Source organism: Balearica regulorum, chromosome 3 (assembly GCF_011004875.1).
Source record: "Balearica regulorum gibbericeps isolate bBalReg1 chromosome 3, bBalReg1.pri, whole genome shotgun sequence".
NCBI classification, from domain to species: domain Eukaryota; kingdom Metazoa; phylum Chordata; class Aves; order Gruiformes; family Gruidae; genus Balearica; species Balearica regulorum.
Genome location: NC_046186.1, coordinates 95,553,562 through 95,579,958, shown reverse-complemented (window position 1 = coordinate 95,579,958; position 26,397 = coordinate 95,553,562). Strand labels below are relative to the sequence as shown.

General features: G+C 38.6%; 1 protein-coding gene across 3 annotated transcripts in view; it reads right to left on the bottom strand.

Annotated features, from left to right (window-relative positions):
- Nucleotides 1-761: 761 nt before the first annotated feature.
- BABAM2 (BRISC and BRCA1 A complex member 2) overlaps nucleotides 762-26,397 on the bottom strand; it is a 177,508-nt gene continuing 151,872 nt past the window's right edge. For all 3 annotated transcript variants that reach the window (XM_075749045.1, XM_075749046.1, XM_075749044.1), the window contains exons 11-12: nucleotides 23,138-23,291; nucleotides 762-4,161 (exon numbers count right to left, since the gene is read on the bottom strand). In XM_075749045.1, the coding sequence (XP_075605160.1) occupies nucleotides 4,098-4,161; nucleotides 23,138-23,291 (218 nt within the window). In that variant the 3' untranslated portion in view covers nucleotides 762-4,097. The remainder of the gene's footprint in view (nucleotides 4,162-23,137; nucleotides 23,292-26,397) is intronic.

The window sequence follows — 26,397 nt, the reverse complement described above, 5'->3', positions numbered from 1 at the left end:
AGGGAAGAGCGTTCACTGGCAGTCAGTTTGGTCACAGACTTCATTTGCTTCACAGGGCAGGGACAGCACCCTGTAATTACCAGCCATGGTCAGAAGCCATGTCCAAAGCATGTTACCTCCTTGCAGCACGCCTTTCTCACAAAGCTGGAAAGGTGAGAAACTTCCCTTCTCCACTGGCAGAGGACTTACCCCTTCATCTCCATGTACTGCTGCCATGTAGACAAGCCATTAGAAATGTATTTCAGACCTGCAGGGGTGACCCTCACATGCTACCACAGGTTTCTACCACCTGCTGCTTCTCTGTTGTTAAGGGTACTGACACAGAAGGATGTCTAAGTAGCAGTCCCTACTCACTACTTACACAGGTTTTTGACCTCTGCTAAACCCCCAGCTTGTATTAGGGAGTGCTGCTTGATGGAGACTACTCAGACTTATTCCCCTCTTTCCTGGGTAAGAAGTCTCTGTGTAAAACCACCTGAAGTAAGACTTAAGACTTCATTGCTACATCTCACCTCCCAATTGATTCACCAAAGATGTTTATTGCTGCAAGCGCCAGACGTGATGAGAGAAAAGAAACATGCCTAGGAAGGTCTAAGAATGCGTAGGAGATCCGTGCTAATTCTAGCAATGAGTTCTCAAAATCTGACTCAAGTCTACTCTATAGATGAATGGGAGGATGTTCAAGGACACCGACGATACCAAAAATGTGCTGATCAACAAAGCGATGACCAGCACAACAGAAAGATCAATGCAGGCCAAACTATGTATGATATAGTTAACTTTTATTTATTATTCCAGCTGTTTGTCCAGTCTTTCCAGCAAGTTGACAAAAATTCTAACTTTGAATCCGAAAGATTTGGTATTACTTCTAGCACAGTGGATTACATATGCAGATGAATAAAGGCTTGACTGCGAGTTTGCACTTTAACGACCTTTGGAAAAGCATGCATTAATGGGGCTTTGTAACTACAGAGTTCTGCATTCCTTCAATCAAAATTATGACAAAGTAGAATTTAAGCTTTTGATATGTTTGTAACATTGCTATTTTTCTCCTATGTTTTGTGGTTCTCATAAACCAAAGAAACTAGCCTAGGTCTGCCTGCTCATTTCAATTGCATATGCATCACAGCACAGGAAAGAAAAGCACTGAAAGTTGTGTTGCCATTAAACTGGCCACAATGGATATTATCATAAAACAGGAGATAACAGAAATAACTCCAACTTATTAGATTACAACTCTTGTGACTAACTTAAATACCTTCAACAAATACCTGATTTGATAGAAAATTATTCAAACTAACTCTCTTTTCTAATGTAGTTTTTATGTGGTAATCCTCCTTCTGGAGAGAAGATTTCACTCATTTCCATGCCTTTCCTTCAAATAACCCATCTGTAGTGCTAACATCCCCAATACATTCTTCTGAGAACTATCTATCAGGAAGGGCTCCATAAAATACTATGCAAGTCAAAGAGTGCAGGGTGGCTTTGAAATAAAGAACATGCTCATTAAGTGTAAGAAAAATGCCTTTCTAATCTAAAAATTGATAGGCTTGCAGACTTCATCTTAAACACAAAGAGTTCAGTTTCTCAACTTTTCTACCTTTTTCCTTTTTTCCCCAAAATACCACCAGTTGTAGCATGAAGTAAAATTAGACTGAAACCACTGGTTCATTTCCATATATGCTAGTGAAAAGTTGGTGAAACATTACTGAATTCAACATAAAGAATTGCTGGTTTAGGCTTTTAATATCCTTAAAGTCTTTTCTTACATGGCTTCTAAAACCCCTACATCTTAATAATAAAGCAGTCCTTTGTCCAAAATTACTAGGACTGAAGCGAAGGATGTATTTTTGGTTGAAAATGTGTATTAATTCTGAATAGCGGACCTCTTGTCGAAATGTTTTGCAATTGCTAGCCTTTGAATCATGGTAACTTCTGAAAGGATAAAAAAAATAACACTGGTGCCACTTGGACAATCAGGTATATAAAGCAAAGGCTGTGTTCATGGGGCAATCACTACAACACTGAATCAAACACGAGGTTATGAAATGTAAGGTTCCAGGAATCTACTGATGCAGCTTGAGGGTTTGGTTTTTACCTTTTGAAGATGCTAGAGATTGTTTCTATCAGATTTTGAACACTATGAGAACAAATGTTTTTCATTAGCCATCCTCCTTCTCCCACACCCCATGCACAAGAATTCGCTTATTCTTGAATATGTGTGTGTGGCTTTGACTTTCACCTGAAGAAGTACGGATGCGAGATCCTCCCGGTATACTGAACGATGCGGGTTTTCAGTCATTTAAGGTTGTTCAGTTACGGGTTTGCTATTCACATAAAACCACCACCATCCACATCTGCTGTTCCGTCTCCGTTCGCATGCAAAAGCCCAATGCAACGCCTCCGCTGAGGGAATTCAGGCTCAGCCCTTTGGAGCTGTTTACAGCCCTCAGATAATGCAGCCAGAGTCACAAGGGGGTGGGTCACGGCACAGAATATGCCCCCTCCTCCACTGATTTGCAATAAGGCTCCTGATTCTGTTTGCAGCTTAATTTCCAACCAAGAACTTCACTATTAAACATAAACTAAAATTTTGCCTATAAACTAGCTAAAAATACCTGTAGTTTCTAGAGGCAAATTATTTGCAGAATTCTTAATTATTAAGCTTTACTGCTCAAAACCCATCTTCATTTCCTAGGTGGTCATTTCCCTGGAATGCACTATTTTTAATGTAAAAATAACAAGTTTTAGAAAGGGTAAGAGAATGCTGCCAATTAATTCATTTGATGAGATTTCATTTCATAAGCAGATAGTAGTGCTATAGTGAATAATTGCAAATTAAATGTTTTCCAGTGCCACTGTATCATCTGCATACTATTCATTTAGTTCCTTATATTTAGCAGAAGTAGGGCACATTTTCCATATGCCATTTATAAGCAACATACAATGTTAATTTTATTCCTTACTGGAAAGTACCCTGGTCTATTTACAAAATAATTTGGGAAGTGACATCGTGACAGTTAGCCCCAACTGGTGCGCCTGACACAAGCGTGAAAGAAAGGATGAAGAGGGGGGAATTTTGCATTTGGCATTCCAGAATTAGGGGAGGTAATGTTTCCAGTTATATACACTTACAATTACTTCTGAGAAGACATGTTGAACTTAAGCATTAAGCTAAATACCTATAGCCCTACATTATTTCATCAGTTATTTTCCAAGACATCATTCATTCCTTTGTTGAAAGTTTGCTTCTTAGCACTATTTATCTTACTTGGAAAGATTACAGGTCTGTGAAAGAGCTTTATTTTGTCATACTGATTTACATAACTAGTTCCTTGCGCATTGGTACTAGAGAAGAACTTTTTCGTAATGGCAAGGGGAATTCATTAGAAAAACACTAAAATTGTACAACTGGAAATAAAAACAAAGCATAAAAGCACAGCATTTCATATAAGATGAGCTTTCAACTGAAATATTAAAAAAAACCCCCTCCAACACCCTGCCATATTAATATCAGATCAACTTGAAAGGCACTGAGAATTGAACTGTGCAACTCCTATCCATACCTGTGAGAGTAACAACCACAGTGAGACGCAAACCTCCAAGGCAGAATATGGCACTGTACAGTCCATTAGGCATTCCTGGTACATATGGCAGTTTTGTATTTTCTTAGGATAAGCTGAAAATGTTAACTAAATATACAAATTACGTAGTATTTCTGTGGGGAAAAAAAATAAAATCCAATTTACACCATCTGAAGACAAGGAAACAAGGCAGAACATACAGGACATTGTTGGCACAAGAAAATGTTACTACATCAAAACACGCCCTTTTAAATTTAATCCAGTAGATATATATAAAGGAAAGGTGGTGGCAGAGGCAAACGGACAGGACAAATATAAAATACTCAGTTTTAAGCATGCTAGTGAGGTCTTTGTTACAGAAATCTGACACAACTGAAGCTACCAAAACCCTTTTAGAGGCAAGAAAGCACCTATCAAGACAGTCCAACCCATTTCCAGGCATTCTTCTTGTGGGCTGACAGGACACGTGCAGACTGAAGGATCTGTCCAGTATCATCTCTGTGCCCGAGGCTCCTAAAGCTTCCCGTTAGCAAATGCTGCCTCCTGGAACTGAGGGACAAATGTTTTGAAGTATGCCCTAGTGAAAAAAAGAAAATGCACAGTTAGGAAGGAGGAAACTTAGAACATGGCATGTGCATGTACCTAGCCAAGCTTTTAACACAGAACCGTAACGTTACAATGCTCAGTCCGTTATTAGATCTCAAAAATGGGTAGTGTTTTTTCTAAGTTTTTAGTATGCAGCAGATCCACAGACTTCAGCTTTCTGGACCCAGCAGTGCTTCTTTCTTCAGTGTCCTCACCATTAACCTCTTAATGTGGTCAATACCAGTTACTTGACACTGTCAGAAGAGCCTGATGGACTGTCTGTATTTTACCCAATGCAAAGCTCCAGAGATGATAAACTATATCATGCACTGGAAAATAAACCTTTGAATGGCTGTAAAAGTGAGAAACACTTAGATGAGCCACAAGTGTGGCTATGCCACTGCCTGCAGCATTTTATAACTGGGACTTTTTGATGCAGTTGATGTTCACCATGTTTCTCAGATAGAAAGGTGTCCCCCCCGCCCCCCCCCTGCAATTTGAAGAAAGCTTCACATATGGTACCAAAGACAGACAAGTAAATGGAGCAGGAAAATCATGAAGAGAAGTCAGAATACATGCAGGAGATAAGCTCTTTATCTGTTTCCTTACAGAAATCTTGACACAATACAGTCACTGTCAATGGCAGTAGTTTACATAAGACGTAGTGAATAAATACTAACGCTTTGGATGAACTGTAATTCCTTTTATTAGACTTCCAAAGTCAGAACATTATTCTATAAATTAAGATATGCTTTGTATATTTTGGATCTTAGTCTATCTTCTTTACAAAGAATCGAGTGACTCATAAATCCATAAAATGAGCTGATCCTAAATATCCAAAATTGAGTTTGAACTATACCTTTGAGTTTATTGCACTGAAACACTCAACTGTGTACTAAACATATTTTATGTGTCCCAATGATACCCTTTATTTGCAAGTTATATTAGAAGCTGCTTCATCATTCTGCCTTTGGTTTCTGCCTACTACTTTCTGCATTAAACTTTCACTTTCTCTATTTTTTTTATTTAACATTTTGTTTTCTGTTCATATGACTGGTCTTTATAAATTTCTATGCAAGGAGAACCTCCTTGTTCTCCCTACCAAAAAAACCCCAAACCAAACCCAGCCCCAAAAAATCTAAAGTGAGAATAGCTGTAATTATGTTAATTACCCTACTGATCTCTCTGCTGGTATACCTCCTGAAGCAAACATACGCTGATCATCTCCACAATCACGGTATGTGTTTCATAATTTGGGTAGAAGCTTTGGCAATCACTGAACACCAATCATACCTCCTCACATCTAAAAATGTTGCGAGATCACAAAAGGGAACGCAGCCCTCTCTGTGAAGTTGTGCCTGGCAAATTAATTAACAGATAGCTGCAGTCAGCTTTTGTACAGAAGCTGTAAACACACACGAGATGCCGTCCAAAGGTTAAAAGAGCAATAGGAAGTAAAAGCGTTTGTGGACTGAGGAGCTTAGCCCAGAAACTGAAAAGGACAACCAGCACGCACATTTTATAGCATACACAGATTATGCTGTGTGTTTACAGGATACACTTTGATTTATCGAATCAAAGTTCAGAAAGGAGCTTTCATAATCATGCCCACAAAAGTGATTGTTCGTCCTGGCACATACTCATACATAAACCAGCTAAGAAGGTATCCCTGTCATCTGATCTTAACAATTGAATGCCATTTCTGTATTGGTGTTTTTATAGCATACCTTTGACACTGTAGCCTATATATGTCCTGGTCAGCTCTATGTCATTTTGGTAGCTCAAGGAGTATCACTTGCACATTGTCAGTTCCAGGATCTATCATCCTTTTATTTCTCCTTGCATTATCTGTCCTAACATTTAATTACATTTCCTCTGCTTGCTTATTTTAAGTAGCTTCTTCCTTCCCCTTTGAGAGCTTCTCTGCAGACTCTCTTCCATGCACGTGCTCTTCTTACTGACTTAATAAATGTTACTTCAAACTTCCCTCTTCCTAAACTGTAAAAATTCTTAATCATTAAATGGGATATAAGCAGAAGTATTCTCCTACATTTTACTTCTTTTCTGGAACACCTCCTTATAGCATTTCTGTGCTTTGTATTAAACCCACACTTACTGCATTATATTTCAATGCCTTTTCTGTTAGGTAAATTCCAGAATGAATCCCTCTGATACCACACGCACCCTCCCACACCATCTTTATCTACACCAGCATCTTTCTTTTCACTGATTCCTGCAGTAGAGCTTGTATCCTTTGCTGCAAAACTAAATCTGACACCTCCCTACATTCTGATGAGATGTACTATTTCAAAGAGGATGTTATTTCACCGGTAGTTCATATGAACCTCTTGGAGATGTTCCATACACTACAAAAATTCCATTAGTACGTCATAATTTGTAAATGTCTACTTTTTTCTTTCCATACTTTAAAGTAAATGCTTAAGTTTGCCCTTATCATTTGTGGTCTTGTCCAGACTGAAGCAAATGTAATACCACATGTTTACCCAGGATATGTTCCTCCATTTCTGCCCCTCTCCCACATACCCTAGGTATTTGAGATTAAAGAAATTTTGGAAAAAACATTTGGATAATTATGGTTTATCACACACACAAATAAATTAAGCCTTCCCAACCCAAACCAAAATGAAAAAGGCCCTGCAAAGAGATCAAAAAGCACAATATACTTGACAGAACTGTATCAGCTTCTGCACACAGACTGAAGAGGCAAGATGGGGAAGCAGAAGGGAGGCTGAACTGCTTCGATATTAAAGAACACTGTATATAGGGAGGGAATGGCAAGTGTTTGTGTATAAAAGTACCAAGACTTATTTTGAGTATATATGAAGGAGTAGAACAGGCAGCAAAGACATTACTCATTATTAGAACTTGCCAGAATTATTATTTTTTTAAATCGCATAACTTTTTCAGTGGAAAAATACATTTTTACCCAGTTCCATGTATTTCTGAGGAAACGCTACTGAGTTTTCGTCAGGAAAAAAGGAAAAGGATGAGGTACTTCAGTTTGGCTTGATCTGAGAAGAGATGTTCTGGTTTGTAGAACTGAGCCTCAACAATCAATTTGATATTAACCTCCTTATCTGCGGTTCAACATCTCACAGATGATTTAGCTAGTCACACAGACGAGGCCCTGGTGCATGACAGGAGTCACAACTATAAACACAACAGCAGAACTAGTCTCTTCAAAGGACCCAGTCCATGAAGAATGCTGGGATAAATGGGATAAATCAGTAAAATTTCTTCTTCCAGGAGGCATTGTGCTATAATGCATCTGCTAGCAGTAGCATCACATTAACTGCATTTATTTTTCACATGTTCCAAGCAAAATTTTCTTCACAACTATTTCTTTTCATCTGAAGTTTGGGACAAAACCGTATATTAAAATATTTGAATTTTCTGTGAAACGGAAATTCTGACTTTTTTCTCCACTGCAGAGATTACCAGAAAGGAGGAACAGAACAAGAACCCATTACCGGCCGAGTGAGTAAGCTTCATCTATCAACCCACTGGCATTGAAGTCAAAGTGTACATGTTTCCACAGGAGTAGGACCACAACATGGACCTATTATGTCATAATGGATTGCATGAATTAACTTTAAAAGAAATACAAAATTTTCTGAAGGACAAATACTCTGCTACAGACTGGATGGTCAGGGCCTCTTTCACATGGAACACTATTCTTTTTAGAAAGGTTTTAAATTGATAGAAACACTCATACTCCAGCATCCTGCACATACAGGCACAGAGAAACCGTGAATGTAAACATGAACTTTGGAAAACGATTCATTTCTCATACCCTATTCACATAAAACTATTCACACAAATTTACACCCTCAATAACTTTGATCTGTGCTACACCACAGGAATTCACATAAAAATATCTCAATTTTTTGTTTCAGATACTTTGCCACATGCTACTTTCAAGTATCTCAGAAGTGTTTTAAAATTATTATTTTTACATCCACTAGAGAACCATTATTAAAAAGATTTCAGTAATTTGGGTACCTGTTGAATTACACTGAAGATGCAGAAAGCTAACTTATCTATGGTTTCTCTAGGCTGTGTCACATGGCAGAAATCAGTTTTTGATCAAAACTTTTTCTCCTTTCTGGAAACACACTGTTCCTTCTTTCTCTTGCTTTACTCTACCATGTTCTCAGTGGGTCACACCACACACCAGGCTCAGAAGAACAACATAAAATGCTCCTTCAAGTACAGAGAAACTGGTTTGTACAAAGTCCACAGATATTCTTTACGTGAGTGTTGAGTACAATGGCTCTGCATCCCTCTCGCAACGGTTTAGATCTTAGCCTAAACAGTGTTTAAAGAGTTGCTTTCTTTTCAGCTTAGAGTGAGTGCCAATCTTCATACGCATACAGGCACATGTCTAACTCTTTGTTGAGTGTCTTACTGTAAGAGTCTATTGCTTTTTGTCTATTTGTTTTTGTTCCCTCAAATGGTCATTTTCCAAGTTCAAGGTAGCAAGTTATGAGGTTTCTATGGAAATTTTTCTTCAGCACTCCAGAAAACAACACGTTTTGCTGTAGTTAACCACTATATACACTTGATACGGTACATTGAATTTCAGGTGCTACGCTCAAGGACATCTGCTGAGAGTAAAGCACTTATCTTTCCTTCACCTTATTATCCAGTGGAAAGAAAGTCTTGCTATTGCAAATGGGAAATATCTAAAAGAAGGTAGAATTGGATCACTCATCGTTTACATGTTTTCAGTGATATAATACACTGACTGTGGTACAAGGTCTCCAGAAGCCCATACATGTCTAAACCCTAGGGGGTTGGTTTGCAGTGCATAAAACATACTTGACTCAGAATTCACATGTTTTTGTGAAATTTTATTCTAATTGTAATGGTTTTTCCAGTATAATTTAGTGCTGGTTTTTAAAATGTAGTTGGTAGAAAATCTGTATTGACCATTTGATAATACCTTCTGCCTTTAGATTCTTACGCTGAAAATCTGCAAAGATTTTAAATCATGTAGCTGTGATCTCCCATCAAATGCTTCACATATATTTATGGTGAAAGCATTCTAAAAGTCTAACAAACACGCTTATTTTCTGCTATTGGTTTTGCTTGACTAGTGCTATAGCCAACTATACAATGGTGTTCTAGTTACCGCTCCTTGTGTAATAAGTTAGAAGAGTTGTCTAGGTGTTTCTATTTCTCTTAAAATCTTCATGTGGGAAATTTGGAGCAGAACATAGAGATTCAAACTCTGCAAGGAAAAAAAAAACATACAAAATGCCATACCAATAAGATTTCTGCTTTTTTGTGTCTGGGACAAGGACATTCATCATGGGGTGATGAATCATCTTCCTAAGTCATTCACAAAATAGATTCCCCTTAAACTCCTCGGTTCATCCTTTTCAGCATGCTGATCTCAAATTCAACCATGCTAGCCCTATTTGCACTCATGTATTTTATGTGTTTCAGCTCAAGATGTGGGAGTTTCAAGTGCCTTTTCCATCAAGAGATGATCTGAGGAAAACCAAGGGGATGAAGCAATCCTGATGGTCCACATTAAGTACAGACTGAGCTGTATACCAACATGTCTACTACCAGAACAGTGTATTCTGCCCTTGAACATTCTTTACTGGCAAATGAAAGCCCTTGAGCCGAAATCTTGATCTTTTCACAAAGACACATGGGCTGTCATTACTTTTTCTCACTGTATCAAGCACATGTATTGTGTTCTTTCTCATCAGAAGATAGGTTATTGTACTTGGATTTTTCCTACTATTGGCTTTGAGAGCAAACTTTATTCTTAAATACTACCCATTATTTCAATATTGTAATTCATTCTCGTGAAATGTTTTCGTATCTACTATGACTACGGTTTAATTCTTAAAATATTAGGCTCTAATTACAGAAAAATCTTAGTGTATTCAAAATCATAGTAGTGATTGATACTATAATTGATACTACTATGATTGATAAATACATCCGTTTCTCTTAGTCTAAGTAAGGCATGCAGGAAAATGTGGGGTACTTTTCCTCAACCTTTTCAAGCTAATATATCTGACTGGGCCAGGCACTCCTGTAGTTGTGGGGTCTCTGAATAGTTCTACGTAACCCTTCCAAGTCTTCCGGAGTAGGATCTGTAGCTAGGGCACCCTTCTCCTCAGCAGTCCTCTGTTGTCCGAGTTGTTCAGTAATTTTAACAGTGAGTTTACGTATGAATATTCTGCAAACACTTATTTATGCCGGGACTGAGGTGAGGACTGAATTGTATCCCTTTCAGCTGTATTAGATACAGCTGAGACTCCCAGGCATTTGCCCCAGCTGCTGCCCATTTCTTTTAGAGGAGTTGCAACTCTAGGATTTGCATAATTTTGCATCCCGTATTTCTTTCCTTCTGCACCTTAAAGGAACTGCTGCAAGAGATCTACAAGTTTCTTCAAATCTACAGAATCCTGACAGAAAAAAATCCAGTCCAGAAATGACTGATCTTCATAAATTAGCTAGCATAGCAACGTTCTCCCCTCTTCCAATTAAATTAGGTGAAAACAGGAACTAAGAAAGGCATAGGTCAGAGTAAAGGACAGCCTGAGGCTTCCTGAGGTCTTTGACCTATTCCTCCTAGACTAGTATTATTATGCTGACACTTTGCAATGAAATCTTGTTATAAAAATTATTTCAACAGCATAGCCACATTAGAATTATAAAAGGGCTTCTCCAGGCTTTATCGACGTCACCTGATTATTCACTTTTTTGAAGTACAAAGTATTTTTGCACGGAGCACACATACATATGTAGCATGCCTTTGTATTTTTATGTTCCTGTTGCAACTTGTTTTGACACAATGAAAACTTGTTTTGAAAATACTGAACACCTACAACAATCCCTTTTGGGTGCCAGACGCGAGGATTTGTCCTCCCGTGACTACACGGCACAGCCAGCTGGTTTGCTTCATGGAACCCCTAATAATTAATTTCCTGGGTAGAAGATATTTACCTTAACTCTCCAAACTCTCTCAGATTTGCTGTTTATAACAGCGCAGAAGCAAAGATGCCAACCTTTCTGTTTTTGTATATAATTGTTTTCTTTCTAAGTTCCATTTGTCAGGAGCTATCTAATTCAACGTGATGAGTACTAATTAACAAAAGGAACTTAAACTAATAAATTGTTATATTAATTCCACTAGTAGGTTTGTATTTAGGTCATATTCCACATGAGTGCTCATTAGGGCCTTAAGAGGTGGTTATACCCTCCTCCTATATCTCTACGCCTTGCATTTAACAAGGACTGAGCGCAGAAGCGTGGAAACCTACTGACAGCCCATTCTTTTAACAGGCCTCGTGCCAGCGTTCGGGGCATAGGCTTTTTCCCTCGTAAACTCAGACGTGAGACATTTAAACCTTCTTTGCTATTTTTGCTATACATAATGCATTAAAAACATATTTCCATTGGATAAACCCTGTTGTCTATTTATTCACAGGCACTTCCACAGCATTCCTCACCAGGCTAAAGATACCCGAGCACTCACGGCAGAGCAGAATAACCAAGCCTCCTGCTTGGGGATAATATTGGGGTAACAGGAGATTAATTCTACAGTAGACATTTTACAACACCCTCTATTAGGAGCAAATGATTGTTAAAACAAATTGTCTTCCTCTGCAGCTGTAAGATACTAAGGCGACTGAAGTGACAAATGGTTCTCGGCACTCTAACTTGTGGTTGCGTAGCTTGCAGCAGGCTGCAGCGGCAGGCCCACGGCGTGGCTGGGTGCCAAGCGGCGAAGGCTCGGGAGCTCATGAAAATCAGGACTATTGTGGCATGTGCTACACATTCGGGAGGCAGCAGCATTTCTAAGCCACCGTTTGAATCCGAACATCACTAAAACTTATCCAAGCACAGTGGCAGAACGATAAAGGTACCTTCCTGGATTTTTTTTATCGCTTCAAATATACATAACGATACTTGGCACGTATTCACGTTTCTAAGCTTCTTGATGGTATGCTCTTTGGGATGTGGTTTATAATTTCCTTACTAGGCAGCTTTATCTATAGCAAATATTTTGCTTTTATGTGAAACACAATGTCTACGCAGTTCTCCATTTTATACATTTCCAAAAGTGGCGATGCCAAGCAAACATCTGAAGTGTTTATACAACAGCAAGACAATAGTTCTTAAATTACTGCTACTGTAACTGGCTAAACACACAAATGTACAAAGGAGTCAGCGCACAATGCCATTATGCTGCTAGCAATTTTTTTTTCCCAGGTGCCAAACAAATTCATCACATAATCTCTCTTCCTCTTCTAATATTTCTCTCTCTCTACCTCCTTTTGCTGTGATTTACCTACAAGGAGTTTAGTAAACTTCCTATGCCCACTTCTACCTGCCAGTCTACGCAAGCACTGACTGTGCAGCCAGGCTGATGGGCCAGTAATCAAACATCAAGAGAGCTGGAGGTCTGCAGTGGGCAGCCATCAAAATGCAAGTTTTTAAGAAATATTGTTGCCTTCAGCTCAGTTTGTAATATCACGTGACAGAAAATTGTCTCCAAAATTACAAACAAAACAAAACATGTGCTAGCAAAACCATAACAGGAAATAGAAGTAGTAGAACTAGTGAAACCAAGTACACACCTGAAGTCTAAACATTAAAATTCCCTCATGTCACAAAGTTGTTTTCTGTATTTTACTAACAATGTCTTTTTCCTCCAGAAGGTCTTGTTGAAGTTATTACCATTTCTGATTCCAGTCACACAGAAAGGTACAAGAAATGGTTATATTTAGATATGTTTTTCAATGGTTTGCTGATTGCAGAAATAACAGGTGGCTTTACTCCATATGAAGCAAACAGAAATAAAAATTTAACTTTTATTTGGTTATACATTTGTGTGTCTGTTCCAAAAAACTTAAGTCAAGAATTCAACATCGCTCTGCTGAAAAAATGAAGACAAATTTGCTGTCCAACTTAGCATAAAGCAAAATGAATCTTGACAATCTGTTCAAATCACGAAACAACCATAAATATAACAACCTGACTAAAGGCAAAATATAAAGGAAGGGAGTTCTAGGGAACTGCTGCGGAACCAGGACTGTAGATCATTATGTAGGCTGGCAATTAATGTTTATTTTAAAGCAGCAGCATAAGTAGGGTCATTGCTTTGCAAAAGACGATAGCTTTGGTTCCAAGAATCTACGTGCTCCCAAACGTGTGGACTGTTACAGACAGTTACAGCTACTGGACATATCGGTGCCTGTAAACCAAGGCCAGGCTGAATTCAGTAACTATACGAGAAACTTTTTTGAATCACCTGGAAACCAAGATTCTGGGATGTATTCTCTCCCAGGTTTCTGATATTTGGGAATATACAAAGGTGTATTGCACAGATGCAGTGGCGCTACGTTTCCCAAAGCATACATAGCAAAACGAACCTCTCGTTTTGAAACAGTTTTATCAATGCCTTCTGCTTGCCAGTTCAAGAGATAAACACTTCACTTCCTTCACCTTCTCCACAATGTACATAAATAGACTTGCTTTAGTCAGATGAAGGCTTGTGGTCTTAGATCATAGCAAATTTTGCTTCTGCTTTCTTAACTTCCATTTTCCCCCGAGGATTACTCAGTGCTGGGGTAGCGGGTGTCTGCGAAGGGCGCACTGGAATATTTCTGTCACAGCAGGGTCACTCCACTTCCTTACCAGTGGATCATGAGAAGGATATTCCAAGGTCATCATGGAAAAACTCAATCTTCATACAGTCTTTTTAAACACAGTGCTAATTCGCAGGAAATTTCCAGTCCTATGAGCTACAGTGTGACAAGCCTGCTCTATTTTTCCTACTTGCTGAAATGCCATAGCCATATTTTTCCACTCCAGGTAAAGGTTAACTTCTTAAAGAGATACTGTTTATTCAAGACACTTATTATGTCCTCCCATCTAGGCTACTTAAGCGCACACTGAACTCTGCTTCTGGAGAACAATTATTTAGCAGATTATTTAGTAGATTTGAAGAGGGAGAGAGCCAATGCCAGACAAGATGCAACTAGGAACCGCTTCCAAGTATAAAAGAGAAATAAGGAGGGGAGAAAGTAGGGATGATATAAGAAGTAGGAGAAAGCAGAAAAGACGGGGCAAAAACACATTCAGGAGGTGAGGCTTGTAAGGAAAGACAAACGTAAAGATTCAAGAAGAGAAGAGATCACAGAAGTAATAAAAGAATTTGAATGATTTTTAAGCGATTATTGAATCCCGTAATTGTACTTCAGAGGCAGAAATGAAGGGTTACACCACGGATGCATCCATTACGAGTCTGACAACCGGCATCCCTGAAAACAAAGTTTGCTTGCAAGTGAAAGTACTGATTTCACCATGTCATCCTCCTTGCTTTGCCAGATCGCTTATCAACAGGGGCCGAAGGCAACATACCAAAACATGAAAGAAACCTCCTTGGATATTCATTAAGACAAACCAGTCAGAAGGAAAGGGAAGAGATGCTGTACATCTGTGATCATATAAAACATATTAAAGAAGTAATTTCTCTTTGCTATTTAAATATGTGTTTGCTATTAGAAGTAAGAGGAAATTCTCAAAAGGTCAGAGACCTCTCCAAATGGGGAAAACAGACAGGAACACTTATATGTAAAAGCAGAATAATGCAGAACTTAACACTTATAATGTAAAAGCAGAATAATGCAGATAAAAAATGAATTTGAGGAACAAATTAGCTATGGCCCTCCAAATAAAATCTTGTCAAACAGTGCAAAAGCCAGTCAAAAAGTAAAAAGAAGGCTCAGAAGAAACAAAGTCACAAAGAATAAATGAAACAATTTTGCATCCAAGCTTACTGGGGAGGTGCTAAAGAGGCTGCCATACCAGAACCCTGCTTTACAGAGCATGTACCAAAAGATCTGACTCACGCAGAAAAGTCAGCCGAAAAGGTAACAAACAAATCAATAAAACACACATAAGCAAATCAGCAGGCCCAGATGATATTCACACCCCAGAATTCTAGAGAAACTCAACTGTGAGAAAGTTAAACTCTTAAATAGCTTGTAACCTCCTGCTTAAACCAGCTTGGTACTGGAGAAGTGTGATGTCAATGAAAAAAAGGTCTGGGAGGATACAGGGAACTGTGGACCAGTAAATCTCATGTCTGTACCTAACAAAGTGGTAGAGACTGTTATAAGAAACCATACAGTTATAAAAAGCCCAGAATTAGTGACCTTGAGTAAATATGATGTGTTGGGTAGGAGTCAAACTCAGGCTTCACAAATCTCTTATTTTCTTAAGGTACCAAAACCACATGGACAAGAAAGATTATAGTGACACACACTGCTCAACTTTCCTACAGGAATTTGGGAAGGTTTTACAAAGGCTTTAAAAAACTCTATTACTGCAGCAGGAGAAAAGATCCATGACCGGATAAATAGCAAGTCAAGATAAGACAAAAAAGATAGCAATGAATGATGAGTACTATTTGGGTGGAGTCACCTGAGAACTGCACAGAAATGGGTGTTTTGACCTGTGTTGTTCAACATATTCCTACGTGATCTGCGAAAGTAAGCAACAGAAGACGGAGAAGTTTGCTAACAATTTAGTCAGGGAAGGAAAAATGATGCACAATTATGAGGAACTGCAGATGGTTCTTACAGCACTGGGAGACTAGGAGATAAAATACCAGGTGAAGAGTCAATATTGACAAACATGACAGGGAGATATGTGAGGAAAAAGACTTAATTTTACATACAGAAAAAACACAGGCTCTGAAAAACAGACAGTAAGGAGATCTTGGTGCTAAAATGTCAGTGTAACCTTCAGTCATACGCAGAAAACCAAATCAGATGTTACTGGAACTGGAATAAAAAGTAAACCAGACAATACCACTACATCTCCATATAAATGCATGGTGAATGTATCATGAGTAACATGCTGTTCCCTGTCTCAGAAAGAATACGACAGAAACAGTAAAGGGATAAGAAGCAGGACAAGGGCAATCAGAAACATGAGAAGGTTCTGTAGAAGGAAGGAGTAAGCTGAGCAGAAGAGGTGATAAAGAGACATGAAGACGTTCATAAAAACATAAAAGTTACGGAGGGGATCAGTGGATTAATTATTTGCTGCCTCCTTTCATACAAGAGCTAGGGGTTAACGACTGGAGCTAGCAGGAGGTAGGAATGCACAAGTTCTCCACATCACATGTTATCTGTGCAATCCCCTTCCACAGAATTTTGTGATACGGGTTCAAAAAGCAGTCAAACAGGAAATAAGCTAGGTAGAGCTATCAAACAGAAATGTACCAATTCTGGATATAGAAATCCTTGAAGATGGTACAACATGCCAGGAAAACATGACTACATGCTCTGCCACGCTCCTCCACAGGCATCGGCTACTGCCTATTGATAGAGACGTGATCCTGGGCTGAACGAATGTTGAGTTTGATCTAGTATGACCATTCTTTGTCTACAAATTTGTAACAGAGCAGTTACAAATATTACCCGGAAGACAAGAGCACGGGCTCATCTACTGTTTTTACTTAGCCAGTTATTTTGTAATTGACCAAGTAACAGTATTTATCGGGGCTATTAAACCTCAGCTCCTTCCAAACCCACGTACTTCTTTTTCTCTCAAACAAGGGAGGACATTTTTTCGTATCAGTTCCTAACTGTAATTCCCTGCTCTAATATAGATCTAGCAGCTTCGATAAATGTATAATAGTGTTCTCTAATGAAGCCAAATCAGACAGTTCATCATAGTATTTCTAGAACACCACCTAATCCTGGTTATCTAAGAACCACCTACATTAAATTCTAGCCTTTAATTCCTATAAAGCAGTTGTCTTCTGGAAAAGCGCTATTACATTCCATTTCTACCAAGCCAACTCCTGGAGTCTACTCTGTGCATTTCTGTCAATATGTGAGAGAATCCTTTTTTGCAGAAAGAATATTTACTATATATTGAAATGCACATATGTACAGTTCACACATATACATAATGTCTATATAAAAACACAGAAAAACTAGTTGCCTAACAGATTTTATTTCTGTGCACTTCCTATAGCACCTATAGTCCTCATCTTTAAATAGTTGTTTTTCTTTTCCCACAGTCAAAGCTTTAATGAGAAGTGACCAGAAACAAATACCCAGGCCCTTCTGTCTTGGCTGAAATCCACATAATGCATGACAGCACTGAAGATCCCTGGCAGGCACCTGTCAGAAACTAACATACCATAACTTACGAGTCAGACTTAATTATCCAAGGAGACATTTAAAGAAAAGTACATGAAAAATATGACTCAAGAAGTGCGACCATCATGGGTATGCACTGTACTCTGTAGCGTATGCAGAGGAATAATGTAAAAAAAAACCAAGAACCAACAACCCCAAACAATATCCTGGGAATATTGTAATGAAAAGCTGTATCTATTCTATTATGTCTTATAATCAAAATAATTTTGTTATTAAGGTTCGCTGGTAAATCAACTGCAGAACACATTACAAGGACAAATGTAATCATAAAGTAGTTTAACAAAACATAATTTTTTCCATTTGCCTTTCCACTTTCCACATATAATTCTGATCAGCTGACACTCCCACAGAAAATCAGAGTTTTGATTTAATGGACTATAAAATCAAATTAACTTTTCCGTAAGCTTCACACGGCTGGGCCGCCACATCCCATCGCTGTGGCTGTCACAGCATATTGGCCCTTTTGTGTTTTGAAAAAGAGCCCACAGGCGGCAACAAAATGTCAGCCTTACTCGACTTCAGGCAAGGAAATCACTTTTGTTCACTTTCTGATGGGAGACTATCGAAAACCAGAGAGTTAAACAAGCGACCCAGCTCAGCACCTCACCCCTTAGCTTGCACCTACCCCACTGCTCTTCTCCGGAAAGAACCCTCTGAGCCGTTCAAATATCCCAACACACGCGCACCCGCCTAGGGAAGGATGATGTCCCTATGTTTTCTGCTTCTGTTCCCTACTCTCCTTTTCCTAAATTTCTTTTTAAGTTTAAGGTAACGTGCAACAGAGCCAAAGACAGACATGAAAAAAGCTTTGAGGAGAGCATATGTAAATGCAAACAAGTTAGTTTTTGGAAATCTACTCTTTAAAGACGCCTAATGTGCATGAAAAGCACATAATACATGAAAAAACAATTTGCCGCTTTTACAAACAAGCAGGAAAAATATTGAAATACAAACCAAATAATAACAAATGATTTATAACCTTAATTACACCTATCAAGGAGAGATTATAAAAAAGGTGCAATGTTTACATGTAAACATTACTGTGAGATTCAAAGTAGCATAGATGGAAAACAAAAGTTTCAAGGAAATAGAGGCCTGTTACTTTAAAAGAATCCAAAATGTAGTAATAGATATTCTGCCTAAAATTTGAAAGAACTCTGAATTAATAATAAAAAATGGATGAGTTGAAAAACCAGTTAATGTCAAAATAAAATAAAAAAATCATTAGGGCATTCAAAATTTACTGAATACAACAGCAAGACTCTAACATCTTACAACTTGAGTTTGTCTAAACAGCAGCACAACAATTGTCCCCTTTTTTTTCCAAATATCCTTTTATTAGACCAAAAGATGCATTTCCCTTCCTTACCAGGGAACATGAAAGCTTAAAGCAACCGTTTCAGCCAAACAGCAACTAGCATCCTTGCGTGATGCACATCTTCTAATTTGATGACATTCAAGGAAAAGGTATCGATGAGGCTGAAAATGCTACAGCCCATCGCACCAGCCCGACGCTTTCTGATGACAGCACGCTTGCGCTGAGTACAAAGCGCTGGTGATACATACGTAGCTTGCACAAGATGCGTCTGCATATAATCTTAAGCTGCACTTGACCTTATGGCAGAGCAAGAGCCAATATAGAGAGCACTTGAGCCCTTTTAAGCTTTCACCCTTACAGAGCCCTGAGGGATACGTAAAATTCACACCACATTCAGCAAACGGGGGGGGGTGGGGGGGTGGGGGGGGGGGGTGGGGTGTGAATGGCCAGGGACAACAATGTTATTCAGAAACCAGTTTTCTCAGCCACCTTGAAAAAAAGAATACGAATTCTCGGAACAACTTTTTATTGTGATACCAGTTTTCCATCCTCCTGCTATTTTTAATGATGAGTAGGTGGATTTATGTAGGATAAGAGAGTAAACTGAGACCCGACTTGCTCTCCCCAAAGTATAACCTAAGTCTACAGAGCAGCGCTGGGTCGGACAGAAATTGGGCCAGAATGCATCTAAGAACTGAACTTAATTGATATAAACAAACAAGCTTTATTTACAGTATTCCTTCGTAAAACCCCAGGCTTAGAGTCTGCATGTTCTTTAAAGGCTCCATTTATGTACACTTGAATGCCTATTTAAGCAAAAAACAAGAGAGCTTTCCCATGGAAACCGCACAGAGATGTTTTACTTCACACGTACACCACAAACAAGGCTGCTAACTTTCCATAATTTACTGTATTTTCTTAGGCTTGCTATTGTATTTTAGGATCAAATCTTTCGTAGAAGCTGCTTACGCAGGCCACAGACATATAAATAAATGACCTAAGAGAGGCAAAGCCTGAGATGTGAACTGAGAGGAAGCAGTATCTCAGCAGCCGCTTTAATATTTTAATATTTTTCTTTTCCCTCTTTCTAGCTGGAGGAACAGGTTAAAATTTTGCGTCTAGTTGAGAAACAAGCAATCCGGAGGCATTTGGAATCACCTTATTTAATCAGGACTTGATTCATCCCTTACAATTAAATCAAGCCAGAGGGCAATCCCTGGGCTAAGACAATAGCAACGTTCAACGACCAGATGCTATCTCTCAGCGAGAAATCAACTCAGCGGGCCTCAAAGGAGCCAGGTGGTTTGAAAAACTGCTTAAGAGGGCACAGAGAAAAAGAAACTCTTTCGTGGACTTTATCAGACAGGCATAAATTGGTCCAATTACTTCAGCAAGAACACGAGCAGTTTTTTCTCTGTGAGTGAAAAAGATTCTGCTAAACTGATACTCCGATTTGAGAATTTGCCTTTTAGATTTAGCTGATATGTGTCTAAGTGTGAATGCATACAATCTACTTCTATATGTATGTATTTTAGGGGAGTAATTTTGCTTCTACTTATAATTACTACTGATTGTCTCAAGGCTACAGCAAAGGGTTAAGTCCTAACTTCAAAAGAGATGCCAACCTCTGCTCTGGGGCCACAAAGATAAGCAAAGATACCAAGACTTTCCAGTTTAGCCCTTGAGTTAAAGGAATTGGATGGGCTCACCTGTCAGGAAAAAAAAAACCTCAGCAAAACCAACCCTGGGAGAAGGCTGGGCACAGAATCAAAGTCCCTTTGGCATGAACTTATGACAGTTCTGCCCATGAATAAGCAGGTTGTGTTGAGTTGCTGAAAACAGAGGCACGGCTTGCCAAAATTGAGTATGAGGAAATCTCTGAGTGATGGTATTTCAAACTTGGTGGTGCTTCTACATCCTATAAAACAAGGCGGTATACATGCTTCGTTCAATACATGACTGGACAGCTAATGAGCTCAGTCAGTGCAAGAGCAAGCACAAGCCGTCCTTGATGGTGTCTTAAGCTACAGCGAGAAAGACAGTGTAAGCTGATCCCTAAGTGTCTGAGAACAAGGGTGGAGAATTTGGTCAGGCACCAGAACATCAAGTGGGAGATCCTGTGGCCCTAGAACAGTAGGGCCAGAAAGATAAACAGAGCTGTTTTGTCTCAAAGGATGCCAAGCACTTGGGAGACCATTTGGCTAAGAGGGAAAAAGACTACATATAAGCAAAACCTAACAGACAGTATTTAGAAACACAAACAAGTTGTCTCTGATTTATCCAGGGCTAAAGTTACTTCAGCTGAATAGAATTACATTGCTTCTAGAGGCTGCATCATGTATCTATCTTTTCTTTTTTTCATTTTGTGCTTGAACTAATATATTTAATTATAACGCCTTCCTATATAGCTACATATATTCCCATATACTTGGTCCATAACATGGCTACAGTAAAAATAAAAGTAGAATGAAAAATCATCTGGTTGTTTTGAAACACACTAACCTATTCTAAGAAGCCCTAGCAAATATTTTAAACACTGTTTACATAAGGTGCTCAACTGTGTTAAAAATCTTTCTTAAAATATGCTAACACGTATCATAGCATCATACTTTTCTTGATACAGATTTATTTATGGTACCTACTCAGGAATCACTAGTTCCTGCAAGCATAGCGCTTTTAACTAGAGCAGCTTCTCTGCCTCTCTGCAGCTCAACGATAGTTATTTCAGACATTGCAGGATACTTTCTTCCCCCGCTTCTCATCATCTTTCTCTTATTACGTATCCAGTGTAAAACTTCAACGCAAAGGCTCAAACATAAGAGTGAATAACCTCAAAAAACATCCATGTGATAGTAAGTGTACACATTGAGTGCTTTTTAAAAGAACCGTTATAATACTTCTAAATTTCAAGTGCAGGGCAGAGAAGTCCATTTGTATACACCCACTCTAAAATGAATGCACTTAGCAGACAGCACATAGGTACTTGTAAGCTTCCAGCTGCAAAAGAAATGCATTTTGTAGCATGGTCATAAAAAAAGCCACAGTAATGCTTCCAGGTATTGTTTCTTTTTTTTTTTCCTTTTCTTTTAAACAAAATACTCATAATATTCTGCTAGAGAAAAGAAACAAGTCCACACACACAAAAAAAATCATATTTGATCAAGAAATGGCTCTCCTAGACAGTACTGTAGTAAACCCAAATACTAGAAAAAAATTTCTATTACAATGCATCAACAGCCAAAATTAAATGTTACTTGATGCTCTCCATAAAATTTACATTAATATGAAATCTGCAAATACTTCAGTCAATTGTTGTTTGCTTCCATCCTTTCCAAATTACAATCAAGTCTCTGACCATGCCATTCATTTGATTTACTCAGCTTGAACTATTTTCATTCGACTCTTATTTACGCATCTTTTCTAATTTAATTTAATCTTCTGATTGTCATTCAAAACATTCATTCCAATATGCCTTATTATTTATGCAGTTTGATGCCTTTACGTGCTGAAGAACTGATAATCAGCCTGCTTAAATCTGTTGCTGTTCTAACATTTTTACACTTTGCAATCTCGAAATACTGCAGCAAGGCCGTTGCCTATATTGCTCCGTTCAGGTAAAATCTGGTTTGCTTCATGAGAAGACAGGGATAATATCCAGTATACACAAGGGGCACCTCTGCCCCTGGCAGCTTGTCCTTGCAACAGAACCACTCTGGGGAGGCCGTCCTGTGATTTTTAACTAAAGGGGATACTGGGCCTGAAGTGGTGTCTCCCCAGCCTGAACGGAAGGCTTGCAGAAAAACTGCAGATGAAAGATTCTCTGCTTCCAGCCACCAGAAAAAGCAGGTTAAAAAAAAAAAAAAAAAGAGACATTCAGACTTTCAGATCACTTTCTCAAGTTCTGATAGGAATGCCTCCCATGCCGGATTGGTGGTTTGCTCTACCTCCTCCTGTTCTTCCATGTCTTTTTATTACGCCTATTCCATATCTTTCAGGTTTTTCTTCCTTGCTCTCTCCATGTCACACGCTTCCCTTCAGGGCTCCCCCCACACCCCCACAAAACCACGGAGTTACCTTGACTGACTGCTATCATGCAGATTACTCCTGCTGGGGGCTGTCTCGTCTACTTGGATTGGAAGCTCTTTGGAGCACAGATTGTCACCGTTGTGTGCCTGTACGACGCCTAGCAGTAAGAGTCTTCTTTTGATCAGTCTTCTGGCACTAATGTAATAAGCATGATTAATAAAGTACCTGCCTATACTCCTATCTAGGAATCCTAGGGCTATATGAGAACAAAACCAGGTTCAGCTTTTATAACGCTGGAAATGCACAGTTAAATTCATGAAATTTCTACCAACAAACAGATGACCGCGTAACAAATGGAATATTTAGTAGGAAACAGCAATCTGACTTACTTTGCTCTCTTGGCCATTTCATTGCCATCCCAGCGGGGGCTGTAAGGGTAATTCTTCTGGGCCTGCGAGTACAGCTGGCCACTGTTAGTGAAGTGGTAGACAGACTGAAATGTTAGGGTTGGTTGGTCTCGAGGAAAGTAGAGGGGTAGATCAACTGAAATAAAAAGAAAAAAAAGGTCATAAAAATACACCGTTGCTTTTTTTTTTTTTAAACTGGGAATATATCATTCCTTTCTATTGATTTAAAGGTGACACTAAAGGAGAAATTGATGATTACCTCTAAAATATACTTCTGTATTTCTTGTAAGTAATGATTCCAACATATGGCTATATGTGACTGTTTGCTTTATCAAAGCATTTTTGTGAAGTGCATAACTAAAAAAATGTTTAGCTAGAGTATTTCTGTTAATAGTAATGCTGATATCATGATTATTTTGTTGAAGGAAAATACTGTATTATTTTTTCTATATAGTGAAAATTTCCCTTCCAAAAATTCACAAAACACATTCTGTTCATACTTTCCAATCAAGAAACAAATTTCTCTTTATTTGCTTTAGGCAATTCATTTTACTGCCCCCATGGACATCAAAAGCATTATCGTTCTCTTTTTACAGCTGTCAGAGACTTCAAGTGGTTAAATGATTTGATAAAGGATGTAGAAAGATCCAGTCACATGAGTTGGAAAAGATCTCAACTTGCTGTCATCTGTTAGAAAAAAAAAAAATCCCCACAAAACCAAAAACACACTGCGAAGTCATTAGTACCCAAAATATCTCACTAAAAATAAAAATCAGAACCTCTTAGTTCCCTTTGCTTTTCCCTGTCTCATAATCAGTTAGGTTTGGCAGAACAATAAAATAGTCTATGACAGTTAATAATATGGTCAGAAACTTGGTTTTAACTTAACTTTTTCATTGCTAGATTTGTAATTACATTTTCTTAGTCTACTTTTAATTTCAGAAGGCTTCAGAAATCTGTAGTTGAACAGTAGTTATGACAACAGACTTGAATTATTTACATTAAATGTCTAATCTAACACCAAAATTAAAAGAAGAACGTGCATTTCTTCTAAAGGTGTAGACTTCATTTATAAAGCATCTATGATTGCACTTTTTGTTATCCTCCAAAACACAATTTTTTTATTCTGCACGATGAAAGAACATTGCAATGGAACAGTAACTCCCTGTAAATCTTAAATTACTTTTCCTATTGGTGTAGCAATGAGTGGAATGAATTAATAAGATTATAATTAATTCATATACGCCTGGGTTCTCAATAGTCTCTATTTGTCACTTCGCAGTCCTTTTCAAGGAGAAGGAAAGACTCCTAAGTTAATAAATAGGTTGGAACAGCTGAAGTAGGAACCAAAGCAGGTGGCAAAATCAGTACAAGCAGAATTTGAAGAAAGCAAAAGGAACATTGCAGGGCTGAACCCATCCTCAGGCAGAACAGGATCTCCCCTCCAGCATGCTTGGTAAGGCACTGGATTTTTTACTTTTAAATACTGCATGGAGCAGAGATTCCAGCACTTCCTTTGAAATCTCTGCTCACAGACTGAGATATCAGTGTAAGACAGATGTTGTTTTTCTATTCATCCTGCTAGTCCCTTCGTTTTTCAGTTTTTCTAATCACATCTGAATGCTCGGATGAGCACCAGCCAAACCATTGCTCCTTTTTCCCTAAATTACCCTCCAAACTCTACAGGTAAAACCATTTGTAGCCATGAAGTACAGAAAACTGAATGCGATATTCCAGCTGTAGTCTCAAAATACAGCTAACCACCGTGGACGACAGCGTTTGCTCAGTTCATGACCCAGTGCCTGAGCTACACGTGGTAACTCCCGGAGTCCTGGTGACTCAGCTCACACAGCAGCTCCCAGCAGATATTTGAGCGGTAATGACATGGGCAGAGTTCTGCTAATTTGAGGGCAGATCACTGCCGTAACAAAGGTTAGACTCAAAGATTGCTCCGTCAAATTCCTCTTTATAACATGATTATTAAATAACAACCCTGAGAAACACCGGCGTATCGAGGCCAGTTGTCAGCAAGCAAGCCGTCTCCTCCCCTTGCAGATGGTACCTGCGTGCCGCAGCCTCTGAAGGACTTCACCGTGGAAAAAGAGTGTGAAGCAAGGAGACAGGCTCTCCGTTTTAACGTTATAAATAGACTTCTTCAGCTCTGAGTGCTTAAACTCAGTTCCTCTAGCGCATCTTTTTCCTCCTTAAGTACCAACTCCTTAAAGGAAAACTACTCTGTATACTAGTGTATTTTATCACTGTGTGAAAGGAATAACACACTTTAGCAAAACACTCGAGTAACAGTTCAGTCCTTATATTTAACTTTTTACTTGAGAACTTCTGACTTTCATTAACTTTCCTTTGAAAACCTCTGTCTACAGAACAGGGGCAAGCAGCAGCAGTTTTCTGCCTGTTACCTAAAATTAAAGCTTCGCACTTAAGAGAAAGTATCTAGGACTAGAAATGCTGTTTAAATGGATAATCAAGACATTGCTATCACTACAGAGATGCTTCCGTTTGTTAAGAGAAGCCTTTCTTTTATAATAATATTTTTCCAACACCGGTATCACCAAAACATAACAAAACATTTTCTTCTTTTATTAACCAAAACCTATATAGGATTTTTCAGGAATTACATTATAAACTGTTAAATCAGATAATCAAATTAGATTTAAAATTATGCATCCCACATCCGGCCAACAGCAGTATCATCCTGAACTGCAAGTAGAGTTTTGAAAAATTTTGACCTGCCTTTGATTTCTAACACTACTCTTCACCTAAAATCGCCAGCCTCCCACTTTTCTAACCCAAATGCTTCCTTAATACAAGGTGTGAGATGAGCCCAGACCAAGTAAAAAAACCTGTCCCTAATTCTGGAACACGACCACACCTAAAAGACCAGTAAACAGGAAACAGCCTTGAGTTGTAAAGTGTTATACATATCTCAAGGTAGCCAGCTATTATTTCAGCAGTAGGAAGGGAAGGCAAAAACTCACTTCCGTCGCAGTGGATGCCCATCCATTGACATCCAGAATGCTTGGATTTGGGGCGAAGAGTTTTATCGTACGTGAAAAATAAGCAAATACCATTAGTAATCAATACTAGCAAGGTGCTTTGAAGATAAAAGGTCAAATTCTGCTGATGGTTGCAATTACATTGTTACGGGGCGGCACAGGTTGATAAAGAAAATTTTTCTTTTTACCTGGTTGTATATGCGGTCTGACTCTTAATCTGTGCATTAA